This window comes from Myotis yumanensis, unplaced genomic scaffold (genome assembly GCF_028538775.1).
Source record: "Myotis yumanensis isolate MYYU_CA2020_CCGP unplaced genomic scaffold, mMyoYum1.0.hap1 SCAF_7, whole genome shotgun sequence".
Lineage (NCBI taxonomy): Eukaryota > Metazoa > Chordata > Mammalia > Chiroptera > Vespertilionidae > Myotis > Myotis yumanensis.
Window position 1 is genome coordinate 25,731,287 of NW_027223758.1, and position 17,729 is coordinate 25,749,015.

Genomic DNA, 17,729 nt, shown 5'->3' on the forward strand with positions numbered 1-17,729 from the left:
TACTACATTCAAACAACAAAATAACCCCAATTCCCCAAGTCAAACTCTGATGTGTTCCAGTATAGAAATCACAGCTGTACTTACAGCCACACGTACAAGCATGCACACATTTTCGAGCCTGGCTCTGGCAATAGCATAATGATGGGCATCCTATAAGAATGCTTTGAGGCAGGTAGTATTAGTATGTTTGCTTTAGAGGCGGGGAAATGAGAGGTTTGAGAGTTTCTGTCACTTTCCCAAAGTCACCTGGCCAGTAGTGGAGTCAGCGTTTGAACTGTGGGTTAATTTGATGCAATTGCTCTGCTGTACTGTGTCCATTTCGTTGAACAGACTCTGAGAATACGGAAAATCTTTGTTTTCGCTTAATGTTCTTGGCTTAGTTGGAGTTTATGAAATGTTAATATATTTATGTTTAAACAAAATCCTGTGACTTGGTCCAGCTTTAGATTCCTCCCATTGGTCACCTCAGGAAAACCAAAGGTGGTCTTCTGTGGAATGAGGACTAAGATCTTTTTTTGGGAAATTGAACTCTATTGTTGATTTGGAAGAAACTCCAGGCATGTTGAGAGTTGAGTTCAATTTAAATCTTTTAGTGATACCAGTCGATATCAATGTTTCAATATTATGTCTCCCTCCCCTTTGAATGATGGTGTAATATATATCCTCCACAAACATATTTGACAAACTGATAAACAACATAAAATTATGTTTAAAAATAAGAAAGAACTTTAAAAAGAATCTAACCTTGCCCTTTCACTTTTAGTATGAACCCTGAGGCTACCAGGGTTGGCAGCACTGGAGGAACAGGTTTTCTTAAGCCAGTGGTAAAATATTTTATAATCTTGTAACTAGTAGCCCGGTGCACGAAATTCGGGAGAAGGGCCCCTCAGTCTGGCCTTCACCCTCTCCAATCTGAGACCCCTCAGGGAATGTCCAACTACCTGTTTGTGCCCACACTTTTAACAGATAACAGCTCCATTGTTGTTCCTTTCTTATGCTTAAAACCATTGGAATTAGTAGGTATTCAAAGTGTGTATACATTTTGGGGGGACACCCTGTATATCTCTAGTCAGTGGTGAAAGAAACCAACAGCAGATTTGGAACCCCCAGACAGGGAACCTTGCTCATTCCCCACATGTCTCCCCACTTCACTTTCCACCTTCGTGGGCAGCAGGAAAATCAATGTTTTCTCTCATTAATTCGGAAAAGCGCGTCCTGTCACCCGTGGCCCGGCAGGAGTGCGCAAGGCCCCAAGCAAGCAAGGCTCAGTCAGGGCAGCCTTCGCTCATGGGTGCTGGCACCCAAAGTGCACATTCCTCCTCTACAGTCGCCCCAACTATCCCACTGTTTCACTGAGAGGATGGAATTCCTCTCTGCCTCTGGGCTCTTGATCTTGAACGCTGACCGAAGGCACCTCAGAGAGGGCCGCCCGCGCCCACCAGGTGTGTCTGTCTGCACCTGCTCCTGCCTCAGCACCTGCATTAACTCCCCAGAGGTGATCTCATAGCTGCACTGGCCTCCGTGGGAACAGGGCATCACCACTCCGCCCTCTCACTGTCATCTCACAGGCGCCCACTCTCAGCACCCAGAACACCCAGACACTCTCCAAAGGACGTGAGCGCATCAGAGGGGATGTGTGCACATCCTGTGGGGGTGTTAGGCATGCCGGGTTGATGGAAGTGCGGTGGAGAGGCGGGGGGAACTTGTGCATGCCTTGGTTTGCAACTGTTGCAGGCGTGGGAGGGTGACAGTGTGCTGGGGGATGTTCGCACGCCAGGGGGGTATGTGCACACTGGAGGCCTCTGGCTTTGCAGATCCGCAAACCCCCGTGGTGCGGCCAGGAGGCAGATCTGCAAACCCCCTTCTGGGCCAGGAGGCAGATCTTGCGCAGTCACTCCTGGGCGCTGATGGCTGCCTCCCCACCATGAAGGGTCACGGATCTGAGTCCCGGGACCATGCACAGCCTCAAGCGCTGCCCCCCCCCCCCCCGCCCTGGCAGGGTCACAGATCCGTGTCTTGGTCCCGTGGACAGCCTCAAGCACTGACCCCAACCCGGCAGGGTCACAGATTTGGGTCCCGAACTGCAGACAGCCTCCTGTGCTGCCTCCCTGCCCACCAGGTCACAGATCTGGGTCCCGGGACCACGGACAGCCTTAAGCACTGCCCCCCGCCCGGCAGGGTCACAGATCCAGGTCCCAGACTGTGGACAGCCTCCTGTGGTGCCCCCCATCCGGCAGGGTCACAGATCCAGGTCCTGGGACCGCGGATAGCCTCAAGCACTGTCGCCCCATTCGCGAGGACATGGATCCAGGTCCCAGACTGTGGACAGCCTCAAGCACTGCCCCCCGCCTGGCAGGGTCACAGATCCGAGTCCTAAACTGCAGACAGCCTTGCCTGCTGCTGCCTGCCTTCAGTATGCAAATTAGCCACCATCTTGTTGCTTCAGGGTGGGGGTCCCCACTGGGGTGCCTGGCCAGTCTGGGTGAGGGGCTGAGGGCTGTTTTCAGGCTGGTGGGCGACTGAAGCTCCAAACCTCTCCTTTTTTTCTTTTTTTTTTTTTTTTATTCTGGCATTTATTTACCTTCTATGCCTGTCACTGGAGCTGAGAGCCGGCTTTCTCTCTGAGGCTCGGCTGCTGAAAGCAGGTTTCTGGCCTTTGTTTACCTTCTGTATTCGAAACAATGTTGCGGTCTTGTTGGCTGAAGCCTGGCTGACTGAAAGGAGGTTTCTGGGGTTTTGTTTAGCTTCTATATTTGTTACAATGTTTCAAACTGCAAGCTCAGAGGCCGGCAGTGCAGGCGGGGAAGCTTGGCTTCCTCCATCACTGGAGCAAGCAAGCCTCCTTGTTCGCTTCAAGCTGCCTGGCTGCAGGCCGCCATCTTGGCTGGAAGTTAATTTGCATATCTCCCTGATTAGCCAATGGGAAGGGTAGCAGCTGTACGGCTAATTACCATGTTTCTCTTTTATTAGATAGGATTTGGGGCCACATATATATGTATACTGAAGACTGATGCATGAAATTCATGCAAGAGTAGGCCTTCCTTCCCCTGCTGCTGGCACCGGCTTCCCTCTGGCACCTGGGACCCGGGCTTCCCTCGCAGCCCTGGCTTCCTCTGGTCTAATTAGAATATTACACTTTTATTATTATAGATATGGATGTAGATATATTATATGGATATAATATATAGATATAGATATCATATTCTGAACCCAAATGTTTAACTTACCTCCAAATCCATCAGGCACATATGTTTTAAGCACAATATTGCAGAAAATTGTTGGCAGTGATAATGGTTTATTTCCCTCATTTCGAAGGGATATGTGTCGATAGCCGGCTTGGAGGCCATCCAGTGGGAGAATCCTCTGGCCGATGAGCCTGTTGTTGTCATCGTACACTGCTATCCTCAAGACTGCCAGGTCAGGGAGGATTACCTGCAAATGAAGAATGGTACTTTTCACTGAGTTTAGGAAAGCAGCTCCCAAGAACCATGATTCTAGGAATGAGGATCACATCCACACTGCTCTTCAAGGCCCCTTTATGGTTGAAAATGGACCCATGATCAATCTGCATTCCTAGAGTATGCTGTATAAGCCACAGTGCCCAAGCCACTGAGAAAGGCAATGGGGCAGGTTTCCTGGAAATCACCTCAATGAAAATTTTAGATGGAATGGATGTGAAAGATCACTAGCCCAATCCCTGTCATCTTTCCCAATCCCCAGCCATTGAAATGGATGAGCAAAAGGAGGCCCTGATAAATAAGTGACTTTCCTTCATCTCAGAGGTAGTCAGCGATAATTGGGCCCGGCAATTGGGACTCTTGACATCTAATCTGGTGGTCTGTCTGCTACCTGGGCTGCTTCTGGTATCTAATTCTGCCTGTTCTTAAGAATGTAGAGGGGGGGTAGGGGAGGGTAGCAAAAAAAAAAGAATGTAGAAAGTGTCTCTGAAGAAAAGCTTTATGTATAAAATATGATTTATATATAAATTTGAAGTCTCCCTTTTTTCCTGCATTCCTCAATTTTTAACACATTTTGGGATATTAAGTAGAGTAAGATGGGACAGCTAGAAACATTAACATAGAACCAAGACATCTACTCTTGCCATTCCCAAACTGAATAAATGGACATAAAACCTGAGCTCAGAGAACAGAAACCCTATTCAGATACAAAATAGCAACATTACAAAAGAAAACCCAATGTTTTTTAAAATATATATTTTTTTATTGATTTCAGAGAGGAAGGAAGAGGGAGAATGAGATGGAATCATTAATGATCAACAGCTTCTTGCATGCCCCCTACTGGGGATCAAGCCTGCAACCTGGGCATTGAATCGTGACCTCCTGGTTCATAGGCTGATGCCCAAGCACTGAGCCACAACTGTCAGGCTGTTTTTTATCAGGAGTGCCTTTTAATAACTAGTAGCTAAGAGCAATCCAGGATATCTGGACTGATTTGAGTATAATGTCTAAAGTTAGATGATATATTGATTGCCTATTTCTGCCTAGGGGTGATCATTTTATTCCAACTTTAATAAGATGAAAAGGCAAAAAGCTAAAATTCAGCCAACTTCAGTCACTCTATTGTTCCTCATGTGATGAATGGAGGTTTATTACCTATGAGATTACTGCAAAGAATAAAAACAATAACACAGAAAAGGAAACAAAGTGTTTAATATCAATAATAGATAATTTAACTTCAGTATCCAGAATTGGCATTTGTTTCTGGGGCCAGTAATCTATGTATATAAAAGTCTAAGTGACTCGCCAACAGGCTGGTAGCTATGGCATGCACTGACCACCAGGGGGCAGATGCTTAATGCAGGAGCAGAAGCCACTGGCATGGAAACATGGAATAGAGTGATCACTCTCAGAGGGAAGGGGGGGGGGGGGGAGGTGAGAAGAGATTAACCAAAGATCTTGTATACTAGAGGCCTGGTGCACGGATTCATGCATGGTGGGGTCCCTCGGCCTGGTCTGTGCCCTCTTGCAATTCAGGACCCCTCGGGGGATGTCGGAGAGCTGGTTTCGGCCCGATCCCCACAGGCCAGGCCAAGGGACCCCACTGGTGCACAAATCCGTGCACCAGGCCTCTAGTATCACATATAAAAACCAAGTTTGGTATCTCCTTACTCATGAAAACAAAAAGCCTCTGCAGTGAAAGTTCTGAATTTTTAGAACTATGTATCAGGATTACTCATTATGACAAAGAACACTGGCCCAAAAGACAACAGACCCGGCTATAACAAACTGAAAAAACCAGGGAAGAGAGAAAGATCACAGGTGTGTATGCAATTTATCCCTCACTCACAGCAGTAGAGCAAGTGATAGTGTGGGGTTTGCATGATAATGGTATTCACATCACAGGGAGAACCTAAATCCCCAAATAACCTGTTTCATTGTCCCTACATCAATCTCCCCTAAACAGCTTTCTGTAAATGAGATGGTCCATTCTGAGGTGAATAATCCCTATACGTTAAGACAAGAAACCGATTATCTGTGCTGCATGACACACAAATGGAGCAGAAACACCTGGAAAACCTGTGCCTAGAGAAGAAGCAAGAAACCATTTTGGTCAGGATAACAGAAAAAGGGAGAGAAACAGACATTCTTAAAGACGAACAGCTAATGAATGAATTTTTCAATATGTTTTCAATTGACAAAAGAGAAACAAAGTGAAAAACAATTACAAGGTTAAAAACTTAATCATAAGAGAATAGCTATGGTTGTTCTTAGGATCAAATTATAGTATTAAAAGAACACCCAAAATACACTAAGTAGCACGTGAAGCACAGACCTGCAGGTAGCAACAGGTATCACACTCACTGGAGACACAGGACAATACCAACTGCCCCATTTGAAGGCATTTATTGGCCTTAATTATTGTGAAACACTACTTGCCCTCCTGGCTGAAGGAACAGTGTAAGTTACCAGCTGCTGCTAGGGCAGGGAGGAACTCTCCCATGCACAATGGTGTCCACAAGCAAGGATGCATTCTCAGCAGATTGCACTCCTGGGGCCCAGGCATTGCCACACAGGAGATGGGCTCCTCCAAGAAGCAGAGAAGAGCCAAAAGAAGGACAGGGACAAACATAAATTATAATCATGACAGCTACAGCACTAAACCATGAGAAGAAAGAGAAAAAAAAAGGCATTTTGGGTTGAATAATTGTTCTTCTATCATGCAGTATCTATGCATGAAAACATGGCTCCCAAGGGAGCATAGTGAGTCTGGCACATTGAAAACGTCCTACCTTCCGAAATACGAATGATTCTTCATTGTAAACTGGATTGAGTCCGTTGTTCATCACCATGCGAGTTCGGAATTCCTTACGTATAGTGTCAGTGGGCAACCCATACATATCCACTTCTACATATGTGCCAATTTTCTTATCTGATAAGAACTGACCTGATATGACCTATAGCAATAGGACCAGAGAGAGGAGTAAAGTCTGTGTAATCATCAGAAGCAAAGAATAATCAAGAAGTAATAATCTCTCTGTTCAACTTTAGAAATTTCAATTATTTATGGAAAGAAGGGCTTCACTCCTTATTAAATGAAAACATTATTAAGCAACTACTCTATGCAAAAACTATTCTAGGCAGAGGTACTACCGTGGAGAACTGCCTAGAAAAAGAACAAGGGAAATATATATACAAATCACATAATACAAAGAAATAGTGTCCAAGTATCTTCATTTCACCTAACTGCCCACCCCTATGAAATGAAATAATGGGTTCAAATGCCCTACGATCACTTCATAGCTCCAAAATGCTGCCTTACTGCACTTTTACTGAATTCTTTTAAAAGTCTTGAAAAGACACACACAGGAAGAAAAACAATGCCTGTTCTTCTTTATTGATATTAACACCAGTCAGCTACATGGTATATATTTGTAAAGACCAGCATTAAATTCTGTTTATTATTATAAAGCAATGGAAAGATGATTTTCCATTTACTTTCTAAATGACTATAGCCATTTATCAGTTTTTTTCATATTATCCATTATGTAATAATTTTGAAACCGTTTTTTGAGGTATAATTGACATATAATCAACTACATATTTAAAGTGCACCATGAAATCAGTTTGGCATATGAGCACACCTGGGAAACTATTACCACAATTAAGACAACAAACATTTCCATCACCCCTCAAGGTTTCTTTGTGCCCCTTAGCAATCCCTCCCTCCAGCTCTGTCCCCTGGAAACTACTGGTTTACTTTTTGGTCATTATACCTTAGCTTGTATTTTCTAGAAATTTGTAGAAATGGGATAATAAAGTGGGTATTATTTCCACTAACAAACTTTATTTTTTAGAGCAATTTCATGTTCAATTTAGCAAAATTGAGCAGAAAGTAAAGAGAGTTTTCATATATCTCCAGTCCTGACACACGCAACCTCCTGGATTATGGATATCTCTCATCAGAGTGGTACATGTGTTGCATCAATAGACACTGACACACCATTAACACCTAAAGTTGATGTTGTATATTCTAAGGATTTGATCAAATGTAACATGACGTGTTATATATTCTATAGATTTCATCAAATGTAACAAGATATTGTATATTCTATGAATTTGATCAAATGTAACATGACATGTTCCACTATTGCAGTACCATATAGACTAGTTTCACTGCCCTAAATCCTCTGTGCTCTGCCTATTTCTCTCCCTCCACCCTTCAACACATGGCAAGCACTGTTTTGCTTTTTTCCAGGACATCATATAGATGAAATCATACAGTATGCAGCCTTTTCAGATTGGCTTCTTCCATTAGTAATGTGTGTTTGTTTCCTCCATGTGTTTTCATGACTCAATAGCTCATTTCCTTTTAGCACTGATTAATATTCCATTGTCTGGATGGACCACAGTTGTTTTTTTTCATTCAGGTACTGAGGGATATCTTGGTTGCTTCCAAATTTTGGCAATTATGAATAAAGCTGCTACAAACATCCCTGTGTAGGTTTTTGTATAGACATATTTTTCAATTCATTGAGTAACTACCAAGGAGCACGATTGCTGGATCGCATGATAAAAGCATGTTTAGTTGTGTAAGCAATCACCAACTACCTTCCAAAGTTGTGGATTCCATTTTGCATTCCCACCAACAATGAATTAGAGTTTCTGTTGCTCCATCTCCTCTATTAGGTACTTTTTTTATCTCTTGAATTTCACTAAACATAGCTAATACTTTTACTAGCTGAAAAAAATGTATCTCTTAAGAAAAAAAGGGGGAATTTCAAGTCAAATTTGAGAGCAACACATGGATCTTAACCCTTGACATTAAACTTTTCAAATGTGACTTCTTGAGACTTTTCCAGGACCACCTACCTACACATTTATACTATTCTTTGAAGAGCAGGGGCCTTACCTGCACTGAGCAAGTGGCTGCTATCACCCCGTCAACAGGAGTCTCAGAGAAAGGATCAAATGTTCGATCGGGCCGTCTCATGAAATCTGGTTTGAGAAGGTACCTGATGGGACAAAAACACAGAAGGAATTTATTTTATCAGTTGCATTTACAAACTCTAAAACACTAACTCCTCAGCACATTAAATCCTTCTTTTCCCCGTCTCTAACTTGGGAGCTATGCTTTTAGGCAGATCTAGAGAACATTCCTAAGGATTGAAAAGAATAACCTTGAATAATCCTAAAGAGGAGCAGAGAAGAAGGAATGTTCTCTAGATTCTAGGACCAGGGACACCTAGGACTTCCTGCTGCTACAATTTTCTCTCGGACTTGTTTATGCCATGAACCCCTCCACATACTTGCCCTCCACATACGTGCACAAAATAAAATGGAATGAAAAACCAATGAAATAAGCTAGAGTTATCAAAACATAGAAAATACATGATATTCTACTTTATTATGTTTTAACTATTGTATTAAATTATGAGATGTAATGGAAAGTCTGATAATTACCATAACTCAAAGTACTACTAAGCATAAAAATAATTTGAAGATCTGTGACAACAGTAATGTTAGAAAATAGCTGTAATTTAAATTGGTGACAGAGTCACAGGTGCCACTGATATTACTGTGTGTCGCTGCCTGGGTTAATAATCAAAGGAAATCTGAAATTTCAGTTACAGGTGTGTGGAAATAAAGATGTAATTCTTTCTCTATTTCTAGCCAGGGTAACTAGGTGAGAAAATGAAATAAAAGGTATCCAGATTGGAAAGTAGTAAAACTATGTCTTTTCACAGATGACAAGATCACGGATATAGAATCTACCAAAGGAATCTACTAAGAACTAGTAAATGAGCTCTTGATAATTTGTGAACAAGGAGCCCTTTTTTCCCATTTTGCATTAGTTCCTGAAAATAATGTAGCTGGTCCTGCCTGTTGTTTTCTGACACAGGACATGCATTTGACACCAGTCTGCATGGTGGACACAAGCACAGGCCTAAGTCCATGGCAAGTGGAGGGTGATTCGGGCAATAGGGCCATCCGCCCTGTGGAGGTACCCGGGCAGAGAACCACGTGGCAGGAAGAAGAGGTGGCAGTGTGCCTGCTGAACCCACAACTGCGGAAACATTTCATCTTGACTGGTTGTTTTTTGTGATGACAAGTAGATATTCAACCAGAGAGGCCAAGAACTTTCTGAGAGTCCATTACAGACGGGATGATACTCCATTGGGTTAGTTTAGAGTTTTGTGGGCAGCAGTTTGGGGTTATTTGCCTGTAGTGCTGCTTGGGGAGAGATGCATGGAGAAAAAAAAATGGCCACACAGTGTTTTTCATCTCTGTAGAATTTTAACTTTACATTTTCATTTAATCTTTCACCACTTTAGTGGAATTAACATTTCCTATTTTATACTTGCTTCATTGATTTTAGAGTGCTATTTATGACATGCAAACAAATGAAGAGAAGATAAAGCTTTTCTCCTGCCTGAATTAAATGCAACTTGCCACCCATCATGTCATCATATATTAAATCAAATTTATTCCTTTATTTGTCCCAGGTAAAATACACATCTTTTAAAAATATATATATATATATTTATTGATTTCAGAGAGGAAGGGAAAGGGAGAGATAGAAACATCAATGATGACAATCATTGATTGGCTGCCTCCTGCATGCTCCCTACTGGGGGTCAAGCCCGCAACCCAGGCATGTGCCCTTGACTGGAATCAAACCTGGGACCCTTCAGTCTGCAGGCGGATGCTCTGTCCATTGAGCCAAACCAGCTAGGGCTAAATACACATCTTTTTAAAAATATATATTTTTATTGATTTCAAAGAGGAAGGGAAAGGGGGGAGAGAAACATCAATGATGAGAGAATCATTGATCAGCTGCCTCCTGCATGCCCCCTACTGGGGATTTAGCCTGCAACCCAGGCATGTGCCCTTGACCAGAATCGAACCTGGGGCCGTTCAGTCTGCAGGCTGATGCTCTATCCACTGAGCCAAACCGGCTAGGGCTAAATACACATCTTTCATGTCCAGTTAATGTCCAAATGAGCAGGGATCACTGTCTGTCCTAACTATATCAATTTCTACTATTGAATTTAAAATGAGAAAGTTAAACTCTAGTGTGTATGACAAACTGCCTAACTTGTGGTTAAATTAAAAAAAAAAAACACACCTGTAAAACTGGAGATGAAGAATGTATATTTGCAAATGTAATCTATCCAGGGATTTCATTTGTTTCCATCCCATCCCTCAAACCCAGCTGAAGTTCAGCAGTCTCTAATTAAAAATGACATGGTTTCATTATGGCTGTGGCATGGAGAGCCAGAACACGGTGATAACAGTTTAAATCACATTACTCACCCGCATGATCCATTATACTCAAATTTTCCCTGATTCAATTGCATCGCTAAATCTGTCAAGAGACAAAAATAATTTAGCATCTCATCTCCCCAGACAAAGCAGACCTTGATGGGGTGATTTTACACAATGGAAACCAGATCCCGATCCTAGGCTGAAAGGTCTTTTTAATACCGCAAGGTCCTACTGTGTCTGTATAAACACACAACTCTCACGCCTATGTTGAAATGACCTTGTGTTTAATTTAAATTAAACATATAATTTGTTTTCATAAAGATCATGCTAGCATTGCTTTAAAATTTGGATTCACTATATGAATTCAGGTAGAGTTGAGAGTACAGATGTCCAATATGATATAGTTGGAGAGGATGTGCCTTATGACCCCAGAGGCAGGTTTCCCAGGAAATACCCAGTAGGTTGTGTGTAAATATAAAACTCCATTAAAAAATAAACTAGGTAAGTATCGTGTAAAAATCAGTGACTTCAGGGGAATTCTTCCAGCGGCGTCTACACAGGCAGGGCATGGCGTATGGTTTTTCTCTTGTGAGCAGACACAAACTTCATTCTTATTCTTATTCTTCAACAGCAAAAGAAATGGCTCAACTGATGAAAAATTTCCTTCTTCAAAATGTGGTTAAACCTAACATTACAGAATAAAACATAAGCTGACCTACTGAATAAACTGCCTTAGGATCATTTCATCCATACAATGGACCCTCTGATAAGTGAGAATATAACATTGTTTTTAGGAAATAAGATTATTTTGTCTCTGCTAGAAGCACTCTGGGATTGTCCTGGCACCTGGTCATGGTTTAGTGTAGCAAGGGCTGGACTGATGGGCAGGCTGCATAGAAATTTGACCGTGTGGTCACTGAGGAGAGTCTACCAAAGGGTGGGAAATAGAGTCAGGTCACATTCATGCCAAATGGACGGATGTCAAAGGACCGTCAATCAGTCCAGACAATAGAAAACACAGTGAAGAGAGATTCTCAAAGTGTGGCAGGCAGATTAGAGAACGAACATGCCCCAAATTGGGAAACATGGGAGGTGCCCTCATACAGCAAAGAACTGAACAAGAAAGCATTGTTGTGCTTTGTTTTACCAATAGTAAGGGCCATGCTGTGGAATTAAGCATAAAAAAAGTGAACAGGTTTTGTGACATATTTTTCATCTGTTTTAGGTAAGCATCTAGAGCCCATTACTTTTCTATTTCTAACCTTAAAATTGTGATCCTAGGCCAGGGGTGGGCAAACTTTTTGACTCGAGGGCCACAATGGGTTCTTAAACTGGACCGGAGGGCCGGGACAAAAGCATGAATGGAGTGTTTGTGTGAACTAATATAAATTCAAAGTAAACATCATTACATAAAAGGGTACGGTCTTTTTTTTTTTTTTTTTTTTTTTAGTTTTATTCATTTCAAACGGGCCGGATCCGGCCCGCTGGCCATAGTTTGCCCATGGCTGTCCTAGGCTCATCAGCAAATCTCAAAAAACATTAAAATTTGTTTATGCATTTATAGAAGTTCTTTCCTCTCTTTCCAGGAGAGGTAAAATCATATATTTGAAACCTGCCTTTGAGTACACATTGAAGGAATGAGTTATACATTATACCTCTAAGAACATACAGCTATCTACACACCATGTCAGCAGTCTACCCCATAATATCCTGCACTTTGATGGTGAGGTGCCACAGTGTCATTGATAGCTGCTGAGTGTTAACAGTGGGAAGGTACTTTCCAAAGGAAAAATGAGTCCTAGTTACTGTACAAAGATACTTAAATTCTTCACATTTAATTCTTTTTCTGGAAATGAAGATAAATTTTATCCAAAAGAAAAATTAGAAATATTATGGAATAGGGGAAAATGTTTAGCAGAGTAATCATGACATTTACAAAAAGAAATTCCATTTAAATCAAAATATTTTATCTTCTGTCATTGTTTTGTTGCTCTATTTTGAGTTTTTATTTTCTCACCATTACATAAATTCAACACATTGTTTTGCCATATGTCTGCTTCCTTTAAAAAATGCCCACAGCCAAGTGATGGCAGCTGTTGGCACCATCCTGTCAGAGGGTTCTCCTGGAATTCGAGGTCACTGGACATCAGCTCCTACCTGGGGTTTGATAGTTCAGTGAAACCATCTGGCAGCCAGCATTCCAGAAAATCTGAGGCATGTAATTACTGGAATCCACTCGGCCTCCCTTGGGGTAAATACGACTCATTTGCCTTTTGTTATAACTGTGTAACTTATTAAGGAAAATGGAAAAAAAGCTTATTCAGGCAGCAATAAATAAACAACAACGAACTAAAACAACCAAGGTCTAGATCAATAACGACAAACAGAGAGCAAATTTCACATTTGTAAAAGATGTTTCAGAGAAAAACCAGTTTGCTTTGTGGATTAAGAAAACAATTCACATTTGGGCACTGTGGTCTTTCACACATAATATTTTATTAGCTCCACAACCACAATTATGCATTAGCCACTTATCTACTTTAGAGATTCCCGTCAAACCAAAGGTGCACCAACCACTCATTCCATAAGGATACTTCACAAATTCAATCGCATGTGTCTTCAAGTAGCCTAGACCGACTGACTCATTAAAAGAAGACATGTTATAATGAATGTTGCGTTCTGTAAAGAAAAGCAAAGATGCACTCAGAAACCCTCAAAGAAGGACAGACAAGCAATAAATATAATTATACCCTGAACCATGAGACTTTGCAGGCAGACATCCCATTATCATATCAGTAACTCCTACTTTCATTAACATCCTATGGATAGACAGCTGACTTAAAAAAAACAGTGGGATGAATTAAATGTGGAGTCATTAAGCAAATTATATGTACACAATTGCCACACACAGCCACCCATGAAATATGTATATTGGATGATGATGATAATGATGATGGCTTCTTTAGCCCAGAAATAATTAGGAAATATTGTAAAATACTTTATACATTTTTGGAGACGATCTTTTGATGAAAAGAGGTTTTATGAAGTATGTTTAATGCAAGAGGATATGCTCTTTGAGTGTTAAGAAGTCCAGTCCCTCAGAGCCACCTTGTGGCAGAAGTAGGGAATGACAACACAAATGCCACCACATGCCAAGGACATGTGGTCTGTGAAACAAAAATAAGGTGAGGTGGAACAGGCCTCATACCCAGAAAAGGAAATGGCAACAAGTCAGAGCACAGCTCATCCGTGTAACAACAGCAAAGCAGACAAAAAAGGCAATAGCATTTAACCTTTGGTGTTACCTTCAGCCACATGGAAACCTTGAAACTTTACCGGCTGTGCATAGTTGATCATTGTGGACAAATATGGGTGGATATTAGTGGTAGCACCTACATATTTATAAGATGCCATCCATGCCTGCTCATCTTCTACGGTAACCAGGCCCTACGAGCACAGTGGAGGGAACATACATGTTGGTGACTTCAGGACTCACAGGGATATGCTACAAACTTCCTCACTGACGATAATTTACACACACACACACACACACACACACACACACACACACATTGAAAATACATTGAAAATAAAGACTCTCTCCTGGCTCAATTACAATAAAGCAAGCATGTCACACTCGTGGCCGGCAGGCCGCATGCCTCATTTAAATAAGGCATGTTAATATACATTGTAGTTCCAAATAACCCAAAAGGATTATCTTACATTTTTAGTACATTTATTAGACTTTCAAAGGGACTTTAAAATATTCAAGAAACTATATTGAGGTTCACAGCAATACTATAAAATATACATAGCAGGTATTAATTATTCTTATTTTCATGACTGGAGGCACAAAGTCAAAACAGTGACTCTCCAACGTCAGTGTTCAGCAGGATCACCTGGAGGGCCTTTTAAAACACAAACCCTCTTGGGCCCCACCCTCAAGAGTTTCTGATGAAATGAATCTAGGTGGAGGCCCAAGAATTTGCATTTCTAACTAGCTTCCAAGCTCCTCTGGGGGTCCCACGTTGCTTAACACTGCTCTAGGATTTGGGCAACATACATAGTAGTTTATGGTTTTTGTTTTTTAAAAAAGCTTATTCTTAATATAATCTAATAACCTACTACACAGGACACTATCGTATTGAAATACTGAAATTGTATTAGTTTGCATAGAGAAAAAATACTTTAGTTTATTTCTTGGTAAATCAGAAAAAAAACACCAAAAACCAAAACCAATGCTTTCAAAAGTGACAACGTTTTGTTGAGAATTTTGAAAAGCTAAATTTCCTGCACAGATTGCACAGGTAGATAAATTGCTTAGGCACATGAATCAGCTCTTTAGTTTTTTTTTTTTAAATGGGCTTATCTGATGACTTGACATTCTAAATCATCAAACTGATTTCACAAATAACAGCCTCAGATAAAAATCAAATAATATAAGTTATTGGTGTGTTTATTTAAATCATTTTTTCATATGTGCCAACCCCCCAAATAGGGCAGAGGCCAGTCTGATTTTTTCTTGTGTGTTTAATAATGAGTAACACCAGTATCCTGTGTTGGACACTGGGCTGAATTCCTGCTTGCAATGTCATTATTGCATGCACTATGCATTAATCACATGTAGGAGAAATTAGAGTCCTACCCACTGACCACCTGAGAACACTGAGGCCTTGGAGATTAAAATAACTCAGTCACAGCTACTTAGTTCATAAAAAGCAGTGATCAAAGGCCAACCTGTCCATTGTTTATCTCAATACCTTATGATATTCTAGTACAAGAGAAGTTCACAAAATCCTGGGAGAGGATTAGGATCAGACTTATCCATAATTAGTCCAAATTTAATCTCTTAAAATCTTCTTACACAGTAAGAAGACAGGGTCTTACTCCAATATGATAGGAACCCATAGATAACAAGACAGTATTATCTAAAGCTCTGAAGTGTGGGAATCAAATTACAAGGCAAATTTCTGCCTGTGACTGCCATGTCTCACTATTGTAATAAACCATATACATGTACTAAATAAGATTGCTTTGATATCAGGAGGAACTCTGAAGAAGGTAAAATAAACTAAAAATAGAACTTTCCTTTCCTTACAATAAAGTCAATATCTAATAATGTCAAATGAGCTCCCAGAATGTGTGCAATATGAAATTAACAATTTCTCAGAAGGCCAGTGTAGTCAGAATGAAGATTTCCTTTCTATTTCACTACAGTATGTACTTGCTGACTAATTATTATTAGGTCATTTGTATTTTCAAAGTCAATGTGTTGATGATCATGCACTCCTGTTCTAGGAATGACACCTCTAATCCAGCTAAGAAAATGCACTAAACACTTATTTTTTTGGATAATCATCTTATTCATCTGCCCTACTTTTGTGATTTCATTGGGATGTAATCATTTCACTGCTGTGATTATTTCTTTCTTTTAAAGACTCTTAAAATTAGATGCATCAAGCATGTAAATATTATACCCATAAACTGTAAGCTGGACATTCCATGGGGCAGGGGAAAGATAGAGCAATAACACTTAGAACATCATGCTCAATATTAGGAGGCCACATATGGTGTCTCGTAATGAAAACAAAATGCACCAGGAAATTATTTTCTTACCTTTTTGTTGTTTTCATGTTCAAGGTCATCAGAAACCTAAATGAAAGAAAGAAAATGATTTGTTTACTTCTCTAAAGAGCAAAATTCCAAATTTGCCAGCTATACACATGCCCATATTTAAATAAATATGGGTAAACTTGTTATTCTACTTATTTGTTAAGATGGGAATTTATCAATGACATAAAGCCATGGACAAGAGCAGGTACTGAAAAGATACTGTTTCATAGACCATAAAAACTCATTTTAATGCTGTCTCCCTCCTTTGCTGACGGTTTTCATCTATTTAAATCCTTCCTAATGGTAATTTAGTTAGTGATTTAGTCGTGGGGCTTGGGAAATAATCAGTGTGGTCACCTCCCCTGATATGTAAAGGGCACTAAGCATGAAAAATCATTCTTCAGCATTCAACACTCATGTCTGTATACTGATAAAGGCTTTATGTAGTAAAGCAGCATAAAGGCCAGCACTGAGTGTTCGTAGGGATCCAAGAGTCTGAGAGCAGTCGAAATCCTCTATCAGAAAAGATAAGGTATAATTGCAGTATTCCTTCAGCTTTGCTCAGCAGACAGATACCCTCCCATTTTCCTACAGCCAAATGTACCTATCACCTACCTGCATTTCCATCCACTGTCTTCAATAGTTAAGAATCTCTGCTCCAATCAAAGACCACAACTTCAAGTCACCATGATCCCACAGGCAGTTAGCCCCTCTCTCTCCCACAGACTTGATCTCCCCTCTCTACTTGCACCATTTCCAACAGCTGGCAAACTCCAGCTCATTCAGCTTAAAAATAATACCCCCTAGACTCCTCAGGCTACCTTTAACCACCAGCCCATTTCTTACTCCTCTTTATAGCAAAGCTACTCAAAAGTATAGTTTCTACTCATTCATGCCTACTCTAGTGGCCCCCACCACTGCACTGAAACTTCACTTTTCCAGGTCGCCACTGTCCCCAATCCAATGGACACTCTTGAGTCTGCTTAGTTATTCAACAGGATCATCAAAATCAATCACTTTGCCATGTGCTAGGGGGCTGTTGAGCAGTTTGTTGGTCAAAGGATATAAACTTCTAGTTATAAGATGAATACGTCCCAAGGACTGAATGTACAGCAGTGACAATAGTTAACAGAACTGTTTTATATACTTGAAAGGTGCTGCAAGGGCAGATCTTAAATGTTCTCACCACATGAATGAAAAGGTAATTATGTGAGGTGATGGATGCGCGAATTAACCTTACGGTACACCTTAAACTTACACAATACAAGGTGGGGCAAAAGTAGGTTTACACTTGTGAGTACATAAAACACAGAGTTTATTCTTATATTATTGCATTATTTTCCATATGAACAACTGGAAACTTCTTATGCTCCGCCGTGTATTATGTCC

The 17,729-nt window shown here is 40.8% G+C and overlaps 1 protein-coding gene across 7 annotated transcripts in view; it reads right to left on the reverse strand.

Annotated features, from left to right (window-relative positions):
• PLCB4 (phospholipase C beta 4) overlaps positions 1–17,729 on the reverse strand; it is a 387,002-nt gene that overhangs the window by 32,122 nt on the left and 337,151 nt on the right. For all 7 annotated transcript variants that reach the window (XR_011472111.1, XM_070419922.1, XM_070419919.1 and 4 more), the window contains 8 exons: positions 16,344–16,379; positions 14,033–14,174; positions 13,322–13,406; positions 12,885–13,009; positions 10,776–10,827; positions 8,371–8,473; positions 6,251–6,415; positions 3,228–3,432 (listed from right to left, as the gene is read on the reverse strand). Coding sequence is in view for 6 of the 7 variants with exons in the window: in XM_070419922.1 (XP_070276023.1) it covers positions 3,228–3,432; positions 6,251–6,415; positions 8,371–8,473; positions 10,776–10,827; positions 12,885–13,009; positions 13,322–13,406; positions 14,033–14,174; positions 16,344–16,379 (913 nt within the window). In the remaining variant the exon portion in view is untranslated. The remainder of the gene's footprint in view (positions 1–3,227; positions 3,433–6,250; positions 6,416–8,370; positions 8,474–10,775; positions 10,828–12,884; positions 13,010–13,321; positions 13,407–14,032; positions 14,175–16,343; positions 16,380–17,729) is intronic.